This window comes from Corvus hawaiiensis, chromosome 3 (genome assembly GCF_020740725.1).
Source record: "Corvus hawaiiensis isolate bCorHaw1 chromosome 3, bCorHaw1.pri.cur, whole genome shotgun sequence".
In the NCBI taxonomy this organism is placed as follows: domain Eukaryota; kingdom Metazoa; phylum Chordata; class Aves; order Passeriformes; family Corvidae; genus Corvus; species Corvus hawaiiensis.
In genome coordinates, this window is record NC_063215.1 from 50,873,307 (window position 1) to 50,895,568 (window position 22,262).

At 38.9% G+C, this 22,262-nt stretch overlaps 1 protein-coding gene across 1 annotated transcript in view; it reads right to left on the bottom strand.

Moving 5' to 3' along the window:
* ROS1 (ROS proto-oncogene 1, receptor tyrosine kinase) overlaps positions 1-22,262 on the bottom strand; it is a 72,143-nt gene that overhangs the window by 42,958 nt on the left and 6,923 nt on the right. Inside the window, exons 5-20 of the mRNA XM_048295969.1 lie at positions 21,670-21,730; positions 20,917-21,065; positions 19,703-19,841; positions 19,021-19,222; positions 18,264-18,340; positions 15,787-15,909; positions 14,646-14,830; positions 13,452-13,549; positions 12,403-12,914; positions 11,576-11,788; positions 10,609-10,719; positions 9,928-10,109; positions 8,750-8,941; positions 3,420-3,520; positions 1,043-1,257; positions 524-685 (exon numbers count right to left, since the gene is read on the bottom strand). Coding sequence (XP_048151926.1) covers positions 524-685; positions 1,043-1,257; positions 3,420-3,520; positions 8,750-8,941; positions 9,928-10,109; positions 10,609-10,719; positions 11,576-11,788; positions 12,403-12,914; positions 13,452-13,549; positions 14,646-14,830; positions 15,787-15,909; positions 18,264-18,340; positions 19,021-19,222; positions 19,703-19,841; positions 20,917-21,065; positions 21,670-21,730 — 2,722 coding nt within the window. The remainder of the gene's footprint in view (positions 1-523; positions 686-1,042; positions 1,258-3,419; positions 3,521-8,749; positions 8,942-9,927; positions 10,110-10,608; positions 10,720-11,575; positions 11,789-12,402; positions 12,915-13,451; positions 13,550-14,645; positions 14,831-15,786; positions 15,910-18,263; positions 18,341-19,020; positions 19,223-19,702; positions 19,842-20,916; positions 21,066-21,669; positions 21,731-22,262) is intronic.

Consider the following 22,262-nt stretch of genomic DNA (forward strand, 5'->3'; position numbering starts at 1 on the left):
GAAAGGCCTTCAGTTTCCCAAAATTCCCTCATCAAACTGGTCAACTAAATCAAAACACAGCTTCTCTTCTGTGAATGGTCATTGTTTCACCAACTCCTGTGGCACTGTAGTGACGTGTAGCAATGTGCCAGCAATCTGCTCTTTGAATTTAAAGTAAAGCTTGCCAAATGCACTAAAGTTAAGGGTGGATGAAGGCTAGATTTCACATTCAGGCAAAGGCTATCCCACTGTAATCTCAGAGGACCCTTCTGTCTCCGAGTTACTGTGAGAGGCCTTCTCATGAATCTTTGATCACCGTGAACTCCTCGCCTGGTTCTTCATGCTCCAGCCGCTAGCCCAGAGCCACTGCTGGCTGCAGTGGTGGAGAAACTGGACAGCCTGCACTCTGTTTGCAATTTAGTTTGGTTCTTGACCAATTTGTAAATGCTGGAGAAGAAACAAACTCTATTTCTTTTTAAAAATAGATATATTAGCAAGTAGATGCAGTAATACATGCAGATAATAGGAAGAGATTGCATCAATGTCCTCACTTGCAGAGCCTTTGATCCCACGCAGTAAAAGACAGTTCCCCATTCCACCTTTGTGGGACTCCATGTGATGTGGAAACTAGAGGAATTTCCTTCAATTCTGAAAGAAGACTCTGGCACTGAATCCGGAATCACTTTTGGTGTAGAAGAAAAGTTTCCTGTCCATAAATGGAAGAAATAATAATAATCTAAAGAATGTGAGGAATAGGTGGACTATTGAAATGTGACTTAAAACATTAAAGTAAATTCTGTAAACCGTCGTTAAATAGAAACAATAAATAACAACACCATGAATTCTTTTTATCCATATCCGTACCATCAGCTTTTATAATTGCACATTATGCTGATATATTTATCAGGTGATGTATATATCTCAGGTGTATCCTGATATATTTATTAATAAGTTCCTCTTGTCCTCATCTTTTGTCAAATGACTAAAGAATTTCAAGAATGAAGAATTGCAGGCTGACAATGAATACCTTTATTGAGGAGTTTAGAAAAAGAAAATAATGTACCTGGCAACGGTTTAAGTGATGTGTGAACAAGGGTAAAGGCTGTAAACTCTGCTGGTTGTGAGAAGGGAATGCTAAGGCTCTGATTGACTTCCTGGGTTGTAATGAACCGAAGCCTATTAATCCAGAACAGACGACCGCTGTAGTATTCCAGTGCACCCTGAGATATTTCTGAAGTACTCCATGCTGCAAATTCTGTGACGATGGCATTACCACAACTGTGGAAACATGAAATTAGCAAAATGATAGGACACATGTAGGGAACAGATTTATGCAATGTTTGACATATTGGTAAGTTTCTTATAATTCAAATTCTTAGTACTCATGTACGGGGCAGGAAGACAAAGCAAAAAGTTTTCTTTATGCTCTTTAAAGCAGAACATTTTTCAGAATATGAAACATTGTAGAAAGGACAGAAAGGCCTTCATTCTCTTTATTTTATTGGTAAACAGTTATAAAATAGTTTAGTATTCTGCTGCATAGATGCAGAAAAATGAGTATTTTGAAAAATCAGCCCACCTTCTCTCAGCAATTCCACTGAGACAGTGAAGTCTACTTCAGCGCATGAGATTCATTCTACTTCATTACATCAGGAATCCGGAGTTATTTGACCCTGCTAGTTTCCTTCCATTATTTATTAAGCTCTATTAACATTTTTCTTCACTGGGATCACTGGTGATTTAATCTGCCTTGTATATTGTATGTCAAAACTTACAGGCCTTTTTAGATCCCAATTTATCTTCTGGGTAGGAGATTAAGTATGTTGTGAGAGGCATCATTTTGCCATCTCAGAAATGTCTTTGAGCTTAGACACATGCCATCCAAAACAAATTTGGAAAAGCTTTGACACACCATCAGGTTCATTAGGCTGGATTACTTCTAATCTCTGTATTGTGGCATGCCAGGGACAATGATTTATGGCTGCCAATTGGTTCACAATGGAGTTGTATGTTCCAGCTAAAACTAATCAACATATTTTGATTCTTTAAGTGTTTGCTATTAGTCATAGCAAGTCTAAAATCAGTCAGAAAATTCAGCTGTTTCCACACAAATCCAGCCTGCCACATTATGAGCACATGTAAATACAGATGCTGCTCAATTAAGTTTAAGAAGTTTAATCTGATGCTTGAAAAAAAAAAAAGGCATTCTCCACATGGAAAGGAGCAAAAACATAATTTCACAAACTACTATGCATTGTACACTTTGCACTTAGAGAGCTGTCTTAGGGTGACTTTATTATGTGTATCCCATATCACTGCCCTATGCCCAGAAATTAATTTTTGTGCTTTTCTATGCCTTTAAACTAAGCCTGAGAGGGGGAAGGAAAAACTGAGCAAAACTTTTCCAAAGCAGTTTTCAGCTTGTTCAAGGTTACACAGAGATAGAGACCTTTTTTTTCCAGCTGTGGCAGGGGAGTGAAGAAGCACCCATCTTGCTGCTTCCTGGTCATCTTCTGGCCAGTTTCAGCTTCTTTTTCTCTGAAGAGAGACTGAGAGTTGAACTTTTTTCCCTTCCCTGGAATTTCGGATTTTCTCCCTTTTCCACTGGACTGCTTCAATATCAGAACACATTGGGAGAACTTTCCACTGAGCACAGAGGGCCTGGCCCTGGGCCACGCCCCAGCTCCGAGGAGACCAAAGGGAGGACTCTGCCACTTTCCCAGGTTTTTTCTCCACAGTGAAAGATTTTATTATTTAGCATTATTTTCTTTTTCCTGTGTGTTTGTTAAGTAGTTTTTATCTCCTTCACTTTCCTTTGAGGAAAATTTATTCTTTCCCGAACCTGGTGGGGGAGGGGTGGTGACCTGCCTTCTCTCAGAGGATATATTTCTAAATTTGGCCAAACTGGCACAAGAACAAAACATCATTTTTCTCAAGGTTTTAGTATATAATAAAGCACCATAAACATAATTTGTTACGTTTTGTCTTTTCAAACTTTGCCTTTCAGGAATAATGCAGCCATTTCATGTTCAGAATGATCAAGAGGAAAGCCTGCCCAGGTGAGAAAGTGGTGTCAGTTCAAGTCCTGAGCTTCATGAAAGATGAGCAAGTTACAGAGGTTCAGGCACTTGGAAGCTGTCAAGTGTTGTAAATCCCAAGATAAAATAGACAATAAGCAGCAATTATTCCCTAAAGCTAAGCCTAAAAATTGATGAGCACGACCTCAGTTCAGCTGAGGTTCCACACTATGTTTCTCTCACTGTAAAACTGTGTTACCAACCATCACAATGTGCAGTTTGTTATCAGCTAGCCATGATCATTAGCTCTTATTTTTGTTAAATTAGTAGATAGTGTGCCCAGTGCTGGACATTTTTTTCTTAAAGAATATTCCAAAACCTAATAAATGCAGACTTCCTTACCTCTGCTATACATTTACTTACCCTTCTTTGCAGAGGGAAGTTCTGTATAGGTTTAGACATAGACCATCTTGCACAAGCCAGTAAAGAAAACCATAGGTGAGATCCAAAGTTACACCAACCACCTAGAAAAAACCGGTCCAAACAGCAATTTGAACACATCTTCACTTCTGAGGTAAGAGCCCTTAGGCATAACAGTTGTCTGGACAACATCAGAGTAGCTCATTATTGGCAAAAATAACATTACTACCATGAATGTTCATTCTAACACAAAAAGAGATAGCACTAGAAAATAATGAGGTACTTGGTGGACACCTATTTATAGCAGCTGATGATTTTCTAGATAGCATTTTATTAACACCTGTCACAGTGTTCAGCCCTGGAATATCTGAGTACCTCAGATATGATGGCAATAGTATATCAAGTGATTAGTGGAACTACTTATCAAAATCTCTGGAACACCCCTGGTATTTTAACATTCTTTATCTGAAACAGATGGGTGATACCCAGTCTGAAAGTCATAATAACCTTTTGAAAAAAGTATTTCAAATCTTTTGTCTTTGTTTTCCAGCTTTGATTTTATACAAAAAGCATTTAATGTGTTGCATTACTTATGGAAAATAGATGCAAAATTTTAATTCATTTATTTGACTAAGCAGGAAATTTGAATATTTAAATTTTTGTAAATAATTTATCATTAAATAAAGGGGGCAGGAAATTAAACAGTCTTCCTGCTCATTACTTCAATGTTTCATCTTCCTTTAAGTGAGGTGAAAGATTTGTTGTTTCTTTTTAATAGGATCTAATGTTCAAAATAGATTTTCCTTGTTTCTGCAGTAAACAACAGATTCAATACCATATGCAACAGTAATAAAAATCAGACATTTAATAATCTGTTCTATGAATAAAAAAGAATTTGCTTCTATAAGTTAGTCGGCTAAATGTTATCAAGTTTAGTCTATTTTATATCATTAGCACAGCTTACAAGTTGTTTGGGGCCTCTCTGAACATGTTTTCCAGCAGCTCTCAAACTTCTCATGCAAACACTAGTCGTAACTATTCTTTTATAAGCTTAAATTTCCATTATGTATGTAAGTGGAACAGCCTCTTTTTTTCCTAGCTCTTCATTAATAAACTGCAGAAGATGATGACAGGAAAGCAAATGCTATATCACTTAGTTGTCTGTTGCTCCTTATGTAATCACATTCTTGACATATTTCTGTTGACATTGTATGTCAGAAAAGCAAGGTTTGAATGATTGCTCCTGTAGGTTGTCCTGTTAAAAATATCTCACAGCGTGTATGTGCCCAAGTGTATATTTAGTGAGCTGTACTATATTTTATCCCATTTACCTATTCTCCCTCCCATGCTCAACACCAAAAGACATCTTCCTGAATTTATGTTGCTTTTTTAAACATTTGGGTCCTTCTTCCTTGCCCCACTTTTTTTTCTGCATCTATTACATTGTCCTATAGATGTGCCCATCTTCTTTCTCCTGATCCCTGTATCACCATTATTAAAAGGCACATAAATATTTGTACAATTCATTTTCAGGAGTTAGACAGAAATTTAACACTTCCCTTCTGTTATGCTTCAAAAACAGGCAAACATTTCCCAGTTCATGAGAGGTATTAGTCTCTGGGCACGACCTGTATCTGTGATGGTGCAATGTAACTGAACATCATAAGATGCAGGATAAGCTTAGCTATTTGAAATACCTTTTGACTAGAGACAGAAACCACATCTAAAGGGTCCTGGCCCCACTTCCATATAATGCACTTTGCTGCTCCCCTATAAATTACTTTTTTTCTAGTCATATTGTACAGTGTAAACAACTTACTAAGGGCTTTGGAAATTCTATGCCAGATTCTAAGTAAGTCGGAAAAAATCAGAGTAGCTCTGCTAAAATCAATCAAGCTCTGCCAATACACACCAGCTGAGCTAAACAACTGATCAGAAAATAAAATAATTGCCATAAAAGGATCTAGTTCCTGCCAAAGAAATTAGACTTTCAAAGCTCTGCCTTTGTATTTGTTTAGGAAACCTGCCATTTTCACAGTAGTCTCTTCTATTCCTATTCCTAGCATTCAGATTTCAAGCTAAAAGGAGGTACAGATACAAACTGCTGAAGATCCAGCTGAACAGCAATTCTTTATTAGAAAAACAGATGGTAAATACCAGTAAGAACCACTTATGTGGAGAACATGCTTTAACTGCTGGATAACAGCAATTAGCTATTACATCTGTGTTTTAATACAGAGGTAAGATGCATTCTTCTCAGGTAAAGGACTTCATTGTGCAAGGAAGATACGTATTAGTACCTGTGCAAACATATTGCCACTTGGTATTGAGACAATAACGACCAGCTCAACAATTCCACCATTAAAGAACACTGTGCTGTCCTTTTTTTCTGATAGTTTTATTCTGGGTTTTATTTTAATAAAGAGACACCTGTCAGCTATAACTGGTCACTTCTCAATCTAGACATTTTTACTTGGCTTTTTGCCTGTGTGCATCACAGCAGGAGGCTGAGTTCAGGAAGTCAGTGCATAGATTAGGGCAGCAGAGAAGCAGGAGAGAAGATGTTTGTTTGTAGGAGGTGTGAATAAGTGAATGGTTGAAGGCTGGTATCACTGACATAGCGAAAGGTGCAGAAAAAAAATGACAGGACCAGACAAGCAGTCTTATTGCTGCCAAGGTTCTTGAAAGCAAGAACAAGAAATCTGAGGTTAGCATGAGGCGATCCAGAGAAGCAAGTAGTGAATCAAAAGACGAGGGCAAGGAAGTTGAGGTTTGCCACTTAAAATAAACTGGAACTTGTCAGTCCTTTGCAACAGATCATCCAGAAGATATATGCTGAGTCCAAGTGGGCCACTGAGCTTGGACAGCATATATCTTTCCATGGAGACGGTCCACACCAGCCAGCTTCCACAGAGGTAGGGAGACTAGTACTGGAAGATACACTGATCCTTTGCAACACAGAGACTTCTCTCATGTACAAAAGTTTTATAGCTCTTCTGTATTCAGGTTTACAAGTACAGTAGGTACCACACCAGAACCTGCCCTCCTTCTTCCCAAGCCCTTATGAATGTAACATACTTGTGAGATTGATGCCTTTTCCTGGTCTTAAAATCAGGAGTCAAACACGGTTAGAAGGGAAAAAGGGATTTTACCTCGGTATTTATTTTAAGGATCCTTAGGTGCACCACATCCAGGTGGAACATGCCAAAATGCACACAATCCATCGGGTATAACATTATAGGTCTTACTAATTAACATATCTATCAAAGATTCTCCAATGAGAGGCTCAAGTGACCCCCCCTCCCCGAGGAACCCTCCCCTGGATGGTTCTATCTCAGTTTACAGAATGTGTTCTGGAGAGGACCTTGGGGTCTGGGGCATTCTGATCCCTAGCTACGAAGCTTCTAAAATGTTTAGTCTCCTAGCTTGACAAATAAGTCTAAGAATGTAGGCTAAAAAAAAATAAGAATACAAAAGTTATAAAAAGGTATATAAAAGGAGTATAAAAGAAAAGGCAAAAAATCATCATGGCATCAAGATTAGCTGGTCTGTCTGAACATTAATTCATTTTCATGTACTAAACTAGGCCTGGCTTTTTTTTTATAATCAGAGAAACACCAAATTCCTTTTTTCGGGAAAGGAAAGTGAAATGTTCTGGGGAATGATGCAAAGATAACCAAGAGAGATAGAACTCTAAAACTGGAAAAGGTCTTTAATAGTTTAAAAGGCTTCTGGTGAAATGGGAGCACAATTTGTATGACAGATGGAATAAAAACAAAGGCTTATTTAGCAAGAGCTGTGTTTTAAAGTAAGCTGTTGCAGGAAATAATTTACCTGTGCTGACCTTGTTCTGTGGCAGTCAAATTATGCCTCATTCCAGCACTTGGGACAGAGGGTACAACCCCACACAGGCTGTGCTTTGAGCTGTGGAGCATTCAGCTCTTCTTACAGAGAAACTCCATAGACTAAAAGCAGTCCAATGGATGTCATGGTCCCTCAGCCTGACCTGCTTAGGACACAGCCTGGAAAAAGTTCAGAGGGAGGGAAGGCAGGAAGGCAGAAAGGCAGGAAGGAAGGAAAGCAGGAAGGAAGGCAGGAAGGCAGGAAAGAAGGCAGGAAGGCAGGCATATGCTAAGACCCTGACAGATCTTTTCAGGAGGAGAATACTCAGTGTCAGAGTTCTTCCATTGTGTAGGTAACACCAAATTCCACCTACCAAGAATGAGGTCAAATCTCACATGGTGGCAGAGGCAGGATGGATTTGGAGAAGACAACAATGATCTATGAGGAGCCAGCAGTGAGCCAAGTTTTTAAAAGAGACTTGATAGGACCTCAGAAAGGGGTGAATGGAGAAGAAAGGCAGGGGAGAGGTCAGCAGAGATAGAGAGGTTGTCTGTGCACAACAAAAATGTCTCCAAGTAGGGAAAGGGAGCTAAAGAGCTTCCACATACTACAGGACCTCTGCTATAGGTGAGCCATAGATGGAAATAGCATCTCTATTTTCCCTCTCCTTTCTACTGCTGCATGGGACCCAGTCCCCACCCCAATACAGCTAAACCAATAACCCTCTGTCCATTTTTCCCTCTACACTGTCCAGTGTCTTTACTCACTCTTGCAAGAAGCCCCCTTCTACCTGAGGAGCCACCCTGCTCAGCACCAGCCTCTTCATAGCCTTCTGGAGCTCCCTGTGAGCCTGGAGCAAAGCAAGAGGGGCCAAGCTGGGACCAGGCCTGTGTCTGACTTGGGCAAAGGATAAAGAGAGGATGGGGAAAGGAAGGGGTAAGTTGGGGAAGGAGAGCCTTGACAATCCTCAAGGTGTGGGACTTGCTGTTCCTGCCACCACACGAGGGATAGGATCAGGCAAGATGGAGACGTTCAGTGGCAGATGTGGCACCCTCACCAGCACTGCAGCAGCGGCAGCAGCAACAAGCTGTGCCGGGCTGCAGGAGGGGCAGATGCCATGCCCCCTCTCTCATCACCACAGGTAAAGCCTGTTTCTGCAGCAGCACCTCTGCAACCTGAAGTGCAACTCTGGTGCCCTGGCAAGTGCTAAGCCTCAAAACTGGCCCTGTCAGGTCCTGCAAGCTGGGGAACATCAAAAAAGAGGCTATGAAGCTCTGGTTCCATATTTTGATGTGAAAGCCAGAAGTGACCATTAGACTTCAATCATTTGGAAAAAGGAAGTACCTTTCACGTGGGGGAAGGACCAGCCTTACAACCACAATTTTGTCAACTATAAACACTAACTATATTCAAGAGATCTAATTACTAAAACACACACCATGTCTCCACCCCATCACTCCAAAAAGAAAGAAAAGTAAAAAATCAGTCACCTGTTTACCAGAAAACTGTAGCTGCTCTTGTAACATGAGATACTCCTCTCCATTCAATCTTGTGCTCTCCACTGAATACGTTGTGGCCCAGTACAGATAGCCATTTACTGAATCCACTGCTAAATCCTTCACTGGGAACACAACATGAGCCACAACATCTATATGGCCTCCCTGTAGTGATTTTCTGTAGATCTGGGGACAAAAGAATTGTTTTTAGCATCACATCTAAATCAGCAGCTATGATCAGCTGAGTGTACATTAGTGACTTCCACAGCTGTTTATCAAAAGACTGTGCAAGCCTTAGGCTTTCAAAGCCTAAACCTTTTGCATTCAAAGTAAAAGGATGAAGACTAATGCAAAATTATTAGTTCATTTTTGCCAGAAAGTAACAAAAGAAAAAAGCTGAAATAGCTTTTTCCCTTAGCTTTCCCAGTTTTGGCAGCCTTCTGTCTGACAGAATTTCTCACCCACTTCATATTCACTATTCACAAGTGTAAATGAGGGTGCAAGGCAGTGTGAAATCTGGCCTCCTAGCTCCAGTTTTTAAAACAGCTTCTGACTTTGCACTTACAAGAAATGAAAGGCATAATTTGACAGCGCTGCATAAATTAGCACTACAATTTTGAAGTCAGATACCTTTTAAATAATTCACATGTCAGTGTTCCTGATATGAGAGTGTACAAAGTGCAATTGTAATTATTTTTTAACTGCAGTGATCTGCAAAATATGACAGGACAGAGGTCAACCTCGAAAATCTCTGTGTAAACAAATAGTGCCAAATTTGATTAAAATAAAGTCCATCTACTTCTTGGCTGAGATCAACAGGCCAGTCTCCATTTTCATGATCTTCATTTATTTTACATAATGACATAATGAATTTTATTCATTATGTTGAATCCAACAAAACTGTTGATAGCATGTTTGATTTGCCTGTTTTGCACCTGGTGAATTCAGTATCCCGCATTAGTGTATGTTAGTGAATATTTTACCCCAAACTTTTGTATAACTGTGGAAAATCACTTAAGGAAAAAAAGGGCTCTTTGTTCTACACTATAATAGCAAAGGTCCAAATGTATCTCAGGTTGCAAGAAGTAGGCATTATTTTCCCAAATACTGCCTTACAGTCTTTATTGTTGACTTACGGGATTTTTTCTTTTAAGAAGTGCAGCTATACCTACCGTATTTGCTTTACCAGCCCAATACAAGCATTGACCCAACCAATCAAAGGCCAACATCCTTGCATTTCTGATATCAGATACACAAGTGTTCTCAGTGGTGCCCTTTCTTTTGTTCAATGTCCAGGTCTGAACTTCCCCCAAGGAATTAATCCAATAAAGAGTGTTATTATACCAATCGAGGTCTTGAAGAAAAAAAGGAAGACGTTAAGCATTACACAAGCATGTACATTAAAAAAACATTTTTTAAAGAATAAAAAGCATCCAGGAACTTCAGCTTTTTAAAAAGCAATACAAATGCACAGTTAGGCTCAGCTAACGTGAGGGTAGATTGTTCTTCATAGGCAATAATGTACATGTATAGTACATATATAGCCCTGATTACTATAAATACATGACATATATTGAGATGCTGGAGACAGAACTATCTAGTTCAGAGAGTTGGTTTTAGTTTGCTTGACTGTGGTGATGCCAGAAGGGTTCCACTAAGGATTAATTTGACTCATAAAATAGAAGAAAGGGGATGAACCCAAAGGGTTGGCTCAGTGAAGCTGCTGCACTGCACTGCACGACATTGAAGTCTAGAGAACTCTTGTCTTTCAGTTCTGTTGGCGAAATTTATGGAGAGCTAATAAATGCCAAAAAAAGCCTGTAGGAACAGCATGCAGTTTGTTTAGTGCATACCTGAAATGTTTCTTATATGAGGATAGAGAGGTTCTCCTGGCCCGTAGCTGTCCACTTGCTGCTTCCAGAGACCTTTAGGCCCCACTGCCAACATGTATGGTTCTTCTTTGGCTGTAAAGGAAGAAAACTGCAGTTGTGCACACCAACAAGAAATTAATGTGTAATATTTGTGTTTCAGTAGCAGCAGTTCCTGTTTCTGGAAAGCTACAGAAGCACCTTTAAAACTGCCCTTGTCCTAAGGAATAAAGGGCAAAGAAGAAATGCATGAAAATCTCATAATTTGAGAAACTCAGAGATTCAGGGCAGGTTCAGATCCAGAACAATAAGGCAATTTGGAATCCTATTAGATGTTTAAAAAACACTGTGGGTTTGGACCTGCCCTTACCAAAGTCAGGCAAAAGTCACCTCTAAGCCAGTCCAGCACCTTAAGCTGGAAGCTATTTTCCCCTCAGACATTGGTTAATTTAGGTGAATTAGGCTTCAGAAAACATTCCAAAGACATGCAAATCTCAGATGTTTTGCACACATCCATTTCCCCTTATTATCTATGCTCGAACCAAGGATTTTCAGCATTTGGTGAGCTTCACTTTTCCATGAGCTGTCATTAACCCCCAGGGCACTGCACAAACCTATTCATCATAGAAAGTTCTTTACAGAGCAATGGAAAGGGATAACACATCTTGTACTGTATCAAATAATGGTTTTGGTAGAATATCTGCATTAGAAAAATGTAGATAAGTACCAATATTAATGCATAAATAATATTTAATGTCATTATTCTAGTTTGAGAATCCTACTACTTTAACTAAAACCAAATTTACTTATCCTGTATTCTTTAATATTTCTAAGAAAAACATTTTTGTGCCCCTTATTTTGCAGTCTTTGCCCAAAGTGTGTGCCTTACCAGGTGGAAAGATTTATACACAATTCATTCTTCATTTTTCCTGTGTGACAAAGCAATTCTCACCTTCTTCTAAAGTTGTACCTCTAAATGACTCTGACCATGGCCCTGCACCAGCTGGAGACACAGCTCTAACTGACACCTCATATGCTGTGAAGCTGGCCAGCCCATTCACTGTAAACCTTGTGTTACTAATATTTGAGACAATCCATTCCTCCTCAAATGGATGCTGAGGTGACACTTTCACATCGTAGGTCCAGTTCTGCCAAGCAGATAAACCTGTGCAAAGCAAATAATCGTGTTATTATGGAGTAGATGGTTGTAACTGGTGATACATATTCTTTGAGAAAGATGTATATTGGAGACTCCTTTCAAAAATGCCAGTGTCAGTGGAATTAGGAAAAAAAATGTACACTCTTCACCTTTGTGACCAACCAAGAGTAGTACTTCAATCCCCCAAGTAGATAATAGAAGAACAAAAATTTTCCCTGGCCAGGTAATTTTCTACTCTTCAAAGACACATGCACAGAGGATAGAAATCATAGCACAGTCACTGATAAAAAGTCATTACATCTCTGCCATGCATTTGTTGTGTGATATCAGCACCCAACACTACTGCTACTCCATACCATGCTCAAGATCAAGCTTTCCTTAAAATCCTTGCAGGGGATGTATGAGTTACCAATATGAACTTGCATTAATTTAGACAGAACATTTAGCTATTTTACTGGCAAACTATGGGCTAAATTTTTCAAACAGAGGGAAAATTCCGTAGCTTCCATCAGGATCATCTATTAAAGTCCCTAAAGCCCAAATGAAGAAATGGGAAGTCAAAAAGTTACTTCTCTAGAAAGAAAAGAAGTGGACTTCCAGGGAGAATCAACTGAACTTACTGGTTCCAATAGTGCGTTCAGGTGGTCTCCAGCTGATCACAGCTCGGTCCAATCCAAACAGAGCCGTGACAAGACGAGGAGCAGTTGGTAAAGGAAAAGGCTGAGTTGATGCCCCATAGAAAACCAAATTGCCAATGCCAAAGTATTCTGGGTACACCAAATTGCAGTCCACAATGTACTCATTGAAGCTAGAACTTCCCGCTGGAGAGACCTCCTCATGGAAAACTGCCGAGCCATCTGTGACTGTAAATGTGTTATCCTCATAAATGAAGCTCTCCATGTCATTAAATGGCACGTGTGATCGCAGCGTGTGAAACTCTGAACCATCAAAAAAACCTGACACAAAGGCCTGTTCTGTTTTGTTGAAGAAAATGAGTCTCTTAGATTGGAAGTTGATCATGAAGACACTCAGAGCACTGGATCTCACCACTGGTGAAGCTGTGGAGGCAGTGCCAGGAAAGAGTGGAAGGTTTGCTCTGTATATGCCATCCTCCAGGAGACAGAAAATATAACTGGCCATAGAGCAAAATAAACCCAAATAACTACAGTGCAAGAAGTCCACAGATGAGCCACAAATATTTTAGCAGCTAAGAGATGTGCCTGTCTTTATGCACAATAGAAAAATGCTTTTGGCACTATTAATATATATACTGGGAGAAGTAGGCACATCAGTTTTTACCTTCTGGGAATTTGGATAGCAGATTATTGGAGAATATTCTTCCGTAATACTTTAAATGTTAAGCATGAAAATTTAAAATTCATAGAGCTTCCTGTTTATAAGAGCATGAAATTTCTGAAACCCAGATTTCTGTATTGGAAAAGCTTTATCTCTTCTGCTAGCGCCCTAAAGAAGAAAATGCAGAAAACAACGCTGCATGGCACCACTTTTGTTCCAATTGTTTTGTAGTTTGTTACTTGTTGCCAATTGCACTTTTGTTTTGTTAACTTAAGTGCTTGAAACAGGAACCTAGATGACCAATGAACTGGAGAAAATTAGAGAGGAGCTTTATAGGACCTTTGACACCAACTGCTCAAAGAAGTTCACTTACCCATTATAGGGATCAGCTATAACCTTCCTAGGGGATGTCACATAAAGAGGAGTGATGTCTTCAGCTACCGTGCAGTTCTCTAAATGGCAGACATGTATCTGGGGAATGAGAAAAAGGCGGGTGATGCATTCATAGGGTGCTTGCTAATGAGCAGACAAGCTGACCTGAAATTCTTTCAGGGGACTGACACAGTGAAATACCTCTCTCACAGTCCTAGGTCCTTCTGGGCTCCTGAGTTGTCAGTCAGCCAAGTATAACCCTCGTACACAAAGCCATGACACCTTACTCTGAAAGAGCCATCAGCCATACCTCTAAGCTGGAGGGAAAATTGTGTGTATCCAACTGCCTATACTCAGTTTGGAGGGTATAGGCAAACTGTACTTTGAAGATGATCTGGGAGGGAAGGGAAGTGCTTTTCTGGTCCTGGAAGTAATACCTTGGGATTCAGAAATCTCTGCCATCAGTCTGTTCATCTACAACTCATTTGTATCTTTTCATCACTACTGCTTTTCCTGTCCCCCTCTTCCCTGAGCAGTAAGTGAAAAATCAGACATGGCAAGAGAACTAAAGAAAAAAAAATCCCCCACTAACCATTTAGGGCAAGTTTCTAGTCCTTTGTACATTAGAGGACTACATAGGCACATGCAAAGTCTGACCACTAGTGTAACTCATGTTTCATGAGTAGGAAATCCAGTGTAGGGTTGCCATCTCCATTTTTACTTCATACTGAAGCAGCTGTAATCTGACATGTTGCCATTGTATGAAACACATCACATATTTTGTCAATTAAGACAGACATTATAATCACTGTCTAGATATCTGACCGCCTCCTGAGGCAGAGTAGGAAATGAACAGGCTAGATGGGTAACTAAGTGAGAAAAGCAGTGTGTCTGCACTGGGTATGAGGAGGGTGTGAAGTCAGTCTCAAAAACCAAAACATTTATGTACTAAGGAGAAAAATAAGGCAAGGAGCCAGAGTTCCATCTAGGGTGTTTACTTTAACTATGACATGATAGTCAAGCCTTCCTTCTTTTTAAAATGATGAAATATGTGAATATTAATTTTATATTAAAATATATTTTTGTAATTATATTTGTGCATACATATCTATACATAAATCATATATTCTCATGTAAAATTAATCACATGATGGTTCAAATGAAGTAAGAAATTAATTAAGCACTAGAGCATTACCTTTTCACTCATGACAAAGTATATCCTCTGGTAAAGCCAGTCTACTGAGATGGATGTAATATTCCCCCAGCCAGCATAAAAGAGCATTAGGTCAGATACATCAGACATATTTGCAACTCCTTTCACCCAGATAGAATTCCCTTCAGAAAAATAGACAACTTGCTGATAAATATTCACAGAAATTCCTAGAAATAGAAAGATATGTGCACACAGATAATAGAAGAAATGTTTCAGCTTTTCAGTTAATTTTTCTACTTGCCTTAAAAATATGTATTTTTCAGTCTGCAACCCATCATCGTCAGAGAAAAGTTAACTGTTTTTTCTCCTCACTTCTAGTCTTCTTTCAGATAATAAGGAAACATTCCCATTTGCTATGTAATTGACATTATTATAGAGAATTGCCCTTCAGAAAGGTAATCAGACAAAGAGAGGACATGTAATATGCAAACCGACACTGATTGCCCCTCTACAGGTCAAACAGATGCAATTGGCATCTCTTCACAAAGCACCATTCACTCTAGAATTCAAGCTTGAGATAATCTGTGCCACCTCTGCACTATCAAAGGCTATTTAGTCAGGGGCAATATTCATTCTCTGGAGTCTTTGTGGCTCTGTGAAATTTGGTAGATAAACTCAGATCTCCACACTGTCATCAAGGACCAGTATAGATAAGAAACATTAGGGTGGTGAGTAATTCGAGATAACATGGTTGTCCGGTGACTTCAACTACTAAATGCCTCATTAGTATGCTGACATACTAGCACTGTCTTTTAACACATGGCATTATTTTATTCAGAAGTTTGAACCACTTTCCCCATATTCATGTTGAGAAAAAAATATGTATTAATCACAGGGAAACGTGGATTCATCTTACCTCAATTTAGATACCTCAAATGTAAGAGATGAACCAGCTGCCTAGATACAGTGAAGAAAAAGTTGCACTGGGGAGAATGATTAATCTCTTCCTAGTGCCTGTCACTTCAAATAGGTCAAATCATGTCCTGAAAGTTTCTATTTCTCCTGATCAGCTGTAAAGGGAGACTGGATGCTGTCTCAAGCTATGTGAGGTACATTCTGTCCTTGGTGAAAAGAGGTCTTAGACACACTTGACGGGAAAGGGGAGAGCCCAATCTGATTTTACCTGTAATGTTGTGGTGTATAGTACCATTTGGCAGGCACTGAGCAGCTTCAAGGAAATGCTCTGTGTGTCTCTTCCTTAAAGACTCTTTTCTGGATAGAAAAAGCCATGCTGCTTTTTCCTTAACTGGGAAACAGAGAAATTCAGAATTTAGATGACCTCAACACGTTATGTTTCCTCAACTCAGATACATCATTAATAGACATGCACATGCGTGTGTACACAAATGTATGTATGCATGAGTATATTCTTACGTTAGCAGTTACAGGCCAAAACTTAAAGTCTTTGAGTTTTGAAAGTGTATGGGGTTATTCACCATTACAGTTGATTCTGGCTCCTCCCACAGGGTGAAAACACACCATGTGAATTTCACACCATCATTTCCTGCAACAGTAGTCAGTTCCCTAGTGAGGGAAAGTAAGCTGGAGCACCAAAGCCCCACTCTGACTCAAGGAAATTAAGGCACTAAGATATCCATGTGATTTCAACGTGCAGCAGAAATAGGATATTTAACCCCTCTGGACTTCTTTGAAAGCCCCAGTCAAACTAGAATATTATCCCACAGAGTTGGAGAAAAGCAATGCAAGTACGTTTATTCCATGTGTTTCGTTGTAATGCTTAGTGACTTATTCAAGAAACAAGTACCTTTCACAGGTAAAGATGATAATGGGATAATATAATCTGCTTCAAAGTTGATAAACTTAATAATTTTTTTCCTCATAGAATTTAATTTCCTCATAGAATATAGTCATAGAATTTAAAGTCAACAAGGATAGTTTTGGTCACATGAATTGACTTCATGCTTATAAAGGCCCAAGCAATTTACATCAGAACCTCTGCAGTAAATCCGCACCTTCTGTCTGGGCTATGCATAGCTCTGGGAAAGATAGCTTGCCTCACTTCTGTATCTCAGGTCCTTGAAAATGCAGCACATGCCCTGCTAAATTGATTGTTACCTTCATTTTAAAGATGATGTATTATTTCAAGTATGATTTTGGCTAATTTCCATCAGCAAACAATCCTTCCCTTTTTTTTTTCCACTCCAGTTTAAGCAGCTGTCTGCAATCAGATATCATTTCCTCATATGGGTATCACAAAACTGTGATCAAATGCTGTCTTAATTTATTCCCAGATAATCTGCATAGATTGAGCTGCATGTATTTCTCACATGATGCACACACTGTGAGTAATTTCAATAATGATGCCTTCAGAGCAGAGTACAAGAGGCCAATATTGCCTCTTTATCTCTTTTCAAGTAACATTTCTTGCAATCTACGGCAGCAATCAGATTCTTTCCCCAGCCCTTCTCAGGGCCCAGATCTACACATCTCAGTACCTGATGCAGTAACACCATTTCTGGACATGATAACATGAGGAAGGGTTGTTCCTGTTTGTGTCAGCACAGAGAGAAAACACAGCGCCTGTGCAATTCAGGGGGAAACAACTGAAATTTTAAGTGGTGACTAGTAAGGGGAGTGGGGTCGTTCCCCACCCCCGTAAAGTGTGGGTCTTGGGGGCATAGGGTTTGTTTGTTTGTTTTCTACCTTAAATTAATTGCTTGGAAATTGGATTGACATAATTACCACAGTTCGGACTTTTCAAAAACGACACAAATATTTATGTCTCAGGGTCGGCCAACCCTAGAGCAAACCTCTGTGCAGTCATCAAGTAAGGACATGCCAGTTTGTCTGAGCTATTACACAAAATAAAAATTCATATTTTAAAAAGCACTAGAGAAGCAAGTTCAATTTCTTTAACCAATAGAAGAAAACTGGCAATTCAGTCTTGAAGTGTTTTCATAGAGCTGAAGCATTTCCAGGTGTTTGACAACTGAATCTTTTCATGAGAAGGGCAGAGTCTTTTATTTTCTTTTCTAAAAGAACATTTTGGTGACATTGATTTCACTCTTATTTGTGTTCTATCTCAATATGTATCTTTCTCTGCCAATTAATTAATAATTCTGCAATTCTTTGAATAATAGCTATAGTGCACCATTACTTTCAACATTAATTAGTTGATATGGTAAAATAAATACCTCCATGAAAGAGAAAAGAAATTGGTATGATTTCACAGATTTGGCTTGAGATAACTGAGAATTTTTGACAAAAGAGTTTCATGTTAAGTATTTAATTATTAGAAGAAACACACTTGTTTGACTGCTGTTAAAATCTCATCTAGAAAATGGAATCAGGTTTTGTTCAGTCGCCACCTCAGACCACTGTGGTGTTTTTCATTTGTAATATAATTCAAATCTGTTTGGGCCTACCAGCTTCACAGGCCATTCCCATGCTGTGCAGCCGTATAATGTCTACAGCTGAAGTACAGGACCCTCTCTGATTTGCTGTTGACTCCTCAGCGTACAACTCCTTGACATGTTCAGAGCGTAAATATTCATCTCTTCTGCCAGGTATGGGGCAGGCCGAGGAACACGAGTTTGTCCCCAGGAACAGATGGTGATAAGGACTCTGCTACTCTTGTACCTTTGGATGCCAGGGTTGTGATGTTGGCCTCGGCAGGGGGTCCAGCACCAACCTCATTAACTGCCACAATACTGAACCTATGGGACAACAAAGAGACAGGTTTTGGTTGGCAGGTTTCTTTTGGAAGATTGCTTGAGTAAAATTTTATCAAATAAGGAAGCTGCTACAGAACTGCTTGACTTTCAGAAGATGCCCATTTAAATATAATGCTCTGGGAAAATTTAGAATAAAAACAAAACCAACCAAAGTCTGAATTGCCCAAAGGCAGAACAACAACAGAATCTTCTAAATTTAAATTCAAAATAAATTTTCAGACTCAGAAGAACAAGTCAACTTCATTTCAAAGGAAGATCTGTATTTACCAGTGCAAGCAGAATGCGGACCTTTGCGTTTAATAAAAATGAAGGAATTTTTCCAGATGCTTAAAGTACTAGAGAAGACTGCTCTATCTTTCTCCTGCTATACTAAAAACACAATGCCACACAAGCCAAAAAAAATTTAAAACAGCAGCTAAGAAAATGCAGCCTCTCAGCCCTATATCAAATTGCTTTTCCTTCCTCACCATCTGACTTCTGCAAAAGCAGCCAAATTACTTGGGATAACTCTGCTACTTCAAGGATGGTGCCCTTGCTTTTGGCAAGAACATAAGTAAATAGCATAATTGTGCAGAGGTCATGTTATAAGGCATACTCCATGCTATCTGGGCAAGAAGTGTGACTGCATACTTGGCCACATTGGCTATCTTTTCTTTTTGTACCTGTAAGTGGTGTTTGGGAAGGTAGAGTAGAACTGAAAGCTGTGCCCTCTTGAGGCTCTCAACAATTCGTGATTGTCACTGGTGAGGAGCAAGTTATATCCAATAATCAATCCATTTGGAAAAAGTGGTGGAGACCAACTAACTTCAACAGTGTTTGGACTTGAACTCTGAATATCATTAATGACAGGAGCTGTTGCAGGAACTACAAGACAGAAATATCTGACTCCAATATTTGATTAAAACATTAATTGTTTTTCATTTTAAAATACATTTTTAGGTTTCACACATGTTAATTCATTTATACACCAATAAATATTATTAGGGACAGTTAACATTTCAGCAACAATTCACTTTTTTTTTAATGTCCAGGAAAACGGAACTGTGTTTCAATCAACTACATGTATAATTATGTACAAAAGTATCCCATGTGCCCTCCCAATTTTGACCATGTACTTTTCTGTGCTTGCTTTTAAAACCAAAAGCAGGGAGAAGCCCTAAATCTTCTAGGTTAAACAAAAAGAACCTGTAGTTTGTTAGTTTGGTCTTCTGCAGCTACCCAAGAGACAAAATACACATGATTCTGAAGATTAGGGACCAGTGTTGTCTGCCAAAGAAACAGCAATTAAACCCAAATGTTTCTGTTAAGGTCCTGAAAGATGCAATTAATAGTGCAATTCCTTACCTCCAAAAGCATGTGTCCGATAGCTGGGACTAGGTGGAGAATGGAGCTGCAGCTGAGATGTAATGATCCAAACTACTTGAAACACGTATTCTGTGAAGGCTTGAAGGTCTTTGACTGTATATGCAGTTTCAGATACTACCTAGATAAATGCACAGACACAACTGGGTTTTTCCCTTACTCCAGCTGCAGCTGAAAGTTATTTTCAGCGTAGGCTTTGATTTTCTATCTTTTCAGAACATTTTCTCTTCTCTTTCCTTAGAACCTGGCACCAAATCTCAACAAGGAGCAGGTGGATCAAAGGACTAATGCAATACAATAGTAAATTTTAAGAAAAAAGTAAAAAAAAAGCTAGAATAGTAGCATATTACAAGCAATGTATTTTAAACATATACCACAGCTTTAAGATACAAAGGATCCTTGTTACACTGAAATATTTATTGTCTGAAGTAATTGCTCCCTATTATTTCATCAATAATTCATTCAGAAGAACTTCCTGCTTAGCAAATTATCTTTACCTTTGATTTGTGGCACCAACTTGTCATGCCCTGTAAATTGGTCCAATAGAGATGATGGCAAGATAACAAGTGCACAGCTGACGCAGAAGAACAAATTATGAGAACAACTCTACTGAGCCAGAACAAAGGTCTTTCTAGCTAAGTATTGTGCTTTGATGAGAACCAAAAAAATTTCTTCAAGGAAAGGTATTAAAAAAAAAAAGAAGAAAGCCTACAGCTGTACTTCTCCTGAACATTCTCATTGGCATTTCACAAGCATGGCTCAACACGAAACAATGGGAATATTTGCAATTAGTAGAACTCGAGTTTTTCTTCCACTAATTTTTCCAGTCACTTTTCAAACCCTATTTAGTAATTTTAGCAATTTTAGTATTCAGGAGTTTAAATATAGCGATTTAACATCCACATGTGCCAGGAAGCAGATGAACATTTCGACTACCCATTCAGTGAGGAAATACATTTTGCTAGTTTTGAACCTGCTACCTGCTAGTTTTCACGAAGGTCCCTAGTTCCTATGTTGGAGGAAATGGGGAATAATCTACCATTTCTCAGCTTCTCCATGCCACTCATGATTTTGAAAATCTCTTTCATGTACCTAACATATTATCCAATATTTTTCTAAAAACAAAACAAAACAAAAAACTAAGAGCAGAGAAGAGCCAATTTCCTTGCAAAGTAAAAGGAAATGTCCTCCTTTACCTCTGTGTACCTCCAGTCACCAGGGAGCTGATTTAACTTCCACTGGATAATATATTTCACCCCAGAGATGTTAGCTGCCTTCCACCCTAGTGTGACACTGTGGTTTCCAATGGCAGATGCAAATGGCGCACTAGGATTGTTCAAGTAGTCTGAGGGGAAAATACAATCCAACAGTAAGAAAAAGTCTTTCATGGCAATCACTGCATCTCGAAGGTACAAACCTCTTGCCTCACACACCTGAAAGCCGTAAAGCCCATAAAAACACATAAAAGAGTATATTGAAAATGTTGCTGAGTAACTTGCATGGCATTTTGAAGACAGTTTGGTAAGTCAGACCGAAATGGGCCAGGTTCAAGTTGAGCAGTTGTGACTACAACTCCATACTTGTGTAAATGCATTTTTAGTTACAGCTACTTAGTAAAATTTTTCTGAATAGAAACATAGAGAAGGCGTGGGAGTCTTCTGAAAAGATTTTCAAGGGGACTATTTCAATAGATAGTATTGGCCCAAGGTATCCTCTTAAACAGTTGAGACTGGATTCAAAAAGTCTCATGCCCATGAAAGGAAGGGAAAAATGTTTTACTCCAAGATAAATTTCAGTGTATTTGTTAAAAGAAAGAAGAAGGGTGGTAGTTTTCTGATTAATGAAAATCCTCAACGCATTCCTATTTTTTTTAAATAAATCCAGATCATAGAACAAGACTATGAATTTATCAGACTGTCAGTTGGACACAGGATTCTATTCAAACTTACTTAGTACTTCAATTCCATATGCATCCTCTGCACAGCTACAGCCAAACTTACAGGAAACTGTCTGTGTAAGGCACAGAAGTCACTGGTTAGCTTTGTGTAAAGGCAGACTTCCTTCCAGAATCATGCAGACACACTTTAAATACATGCAAACTCTGCGGACATTTTGCATACACATAAACCTTGTGGAAATAATTACATTAAATCTAAAAATTAGCAGTACCATGAATTCACTCCAAAGATTTTCTTGAGAGCTTTTTCATCAATTCACCAGGCCCTGAATTAAAGGTTTCCTCTTTATACACTGTCCCTTTGTGGAAAGCATGAATATGGGTCTACATTAAAGTTGGAAATAACTTCAGTGATGACCATGGAGTTAGGAAGACAAGGTTTTGGACTAGTTAGTAATATATTCCACATGTTACATTTCACCCTTTCCTGCTTCATGTACTCTCTATGAATGAGGCACATTCTTACAATGTATTTCCAGTAAATTTTCAAAATAGCTGAAATCCGCAATTTTTAAGAGCAGCCATGTCTAATTCACACTTCATTTTCAGCAGCTACTCCTTCTGTTACAGTTGTGCCTACAAGCT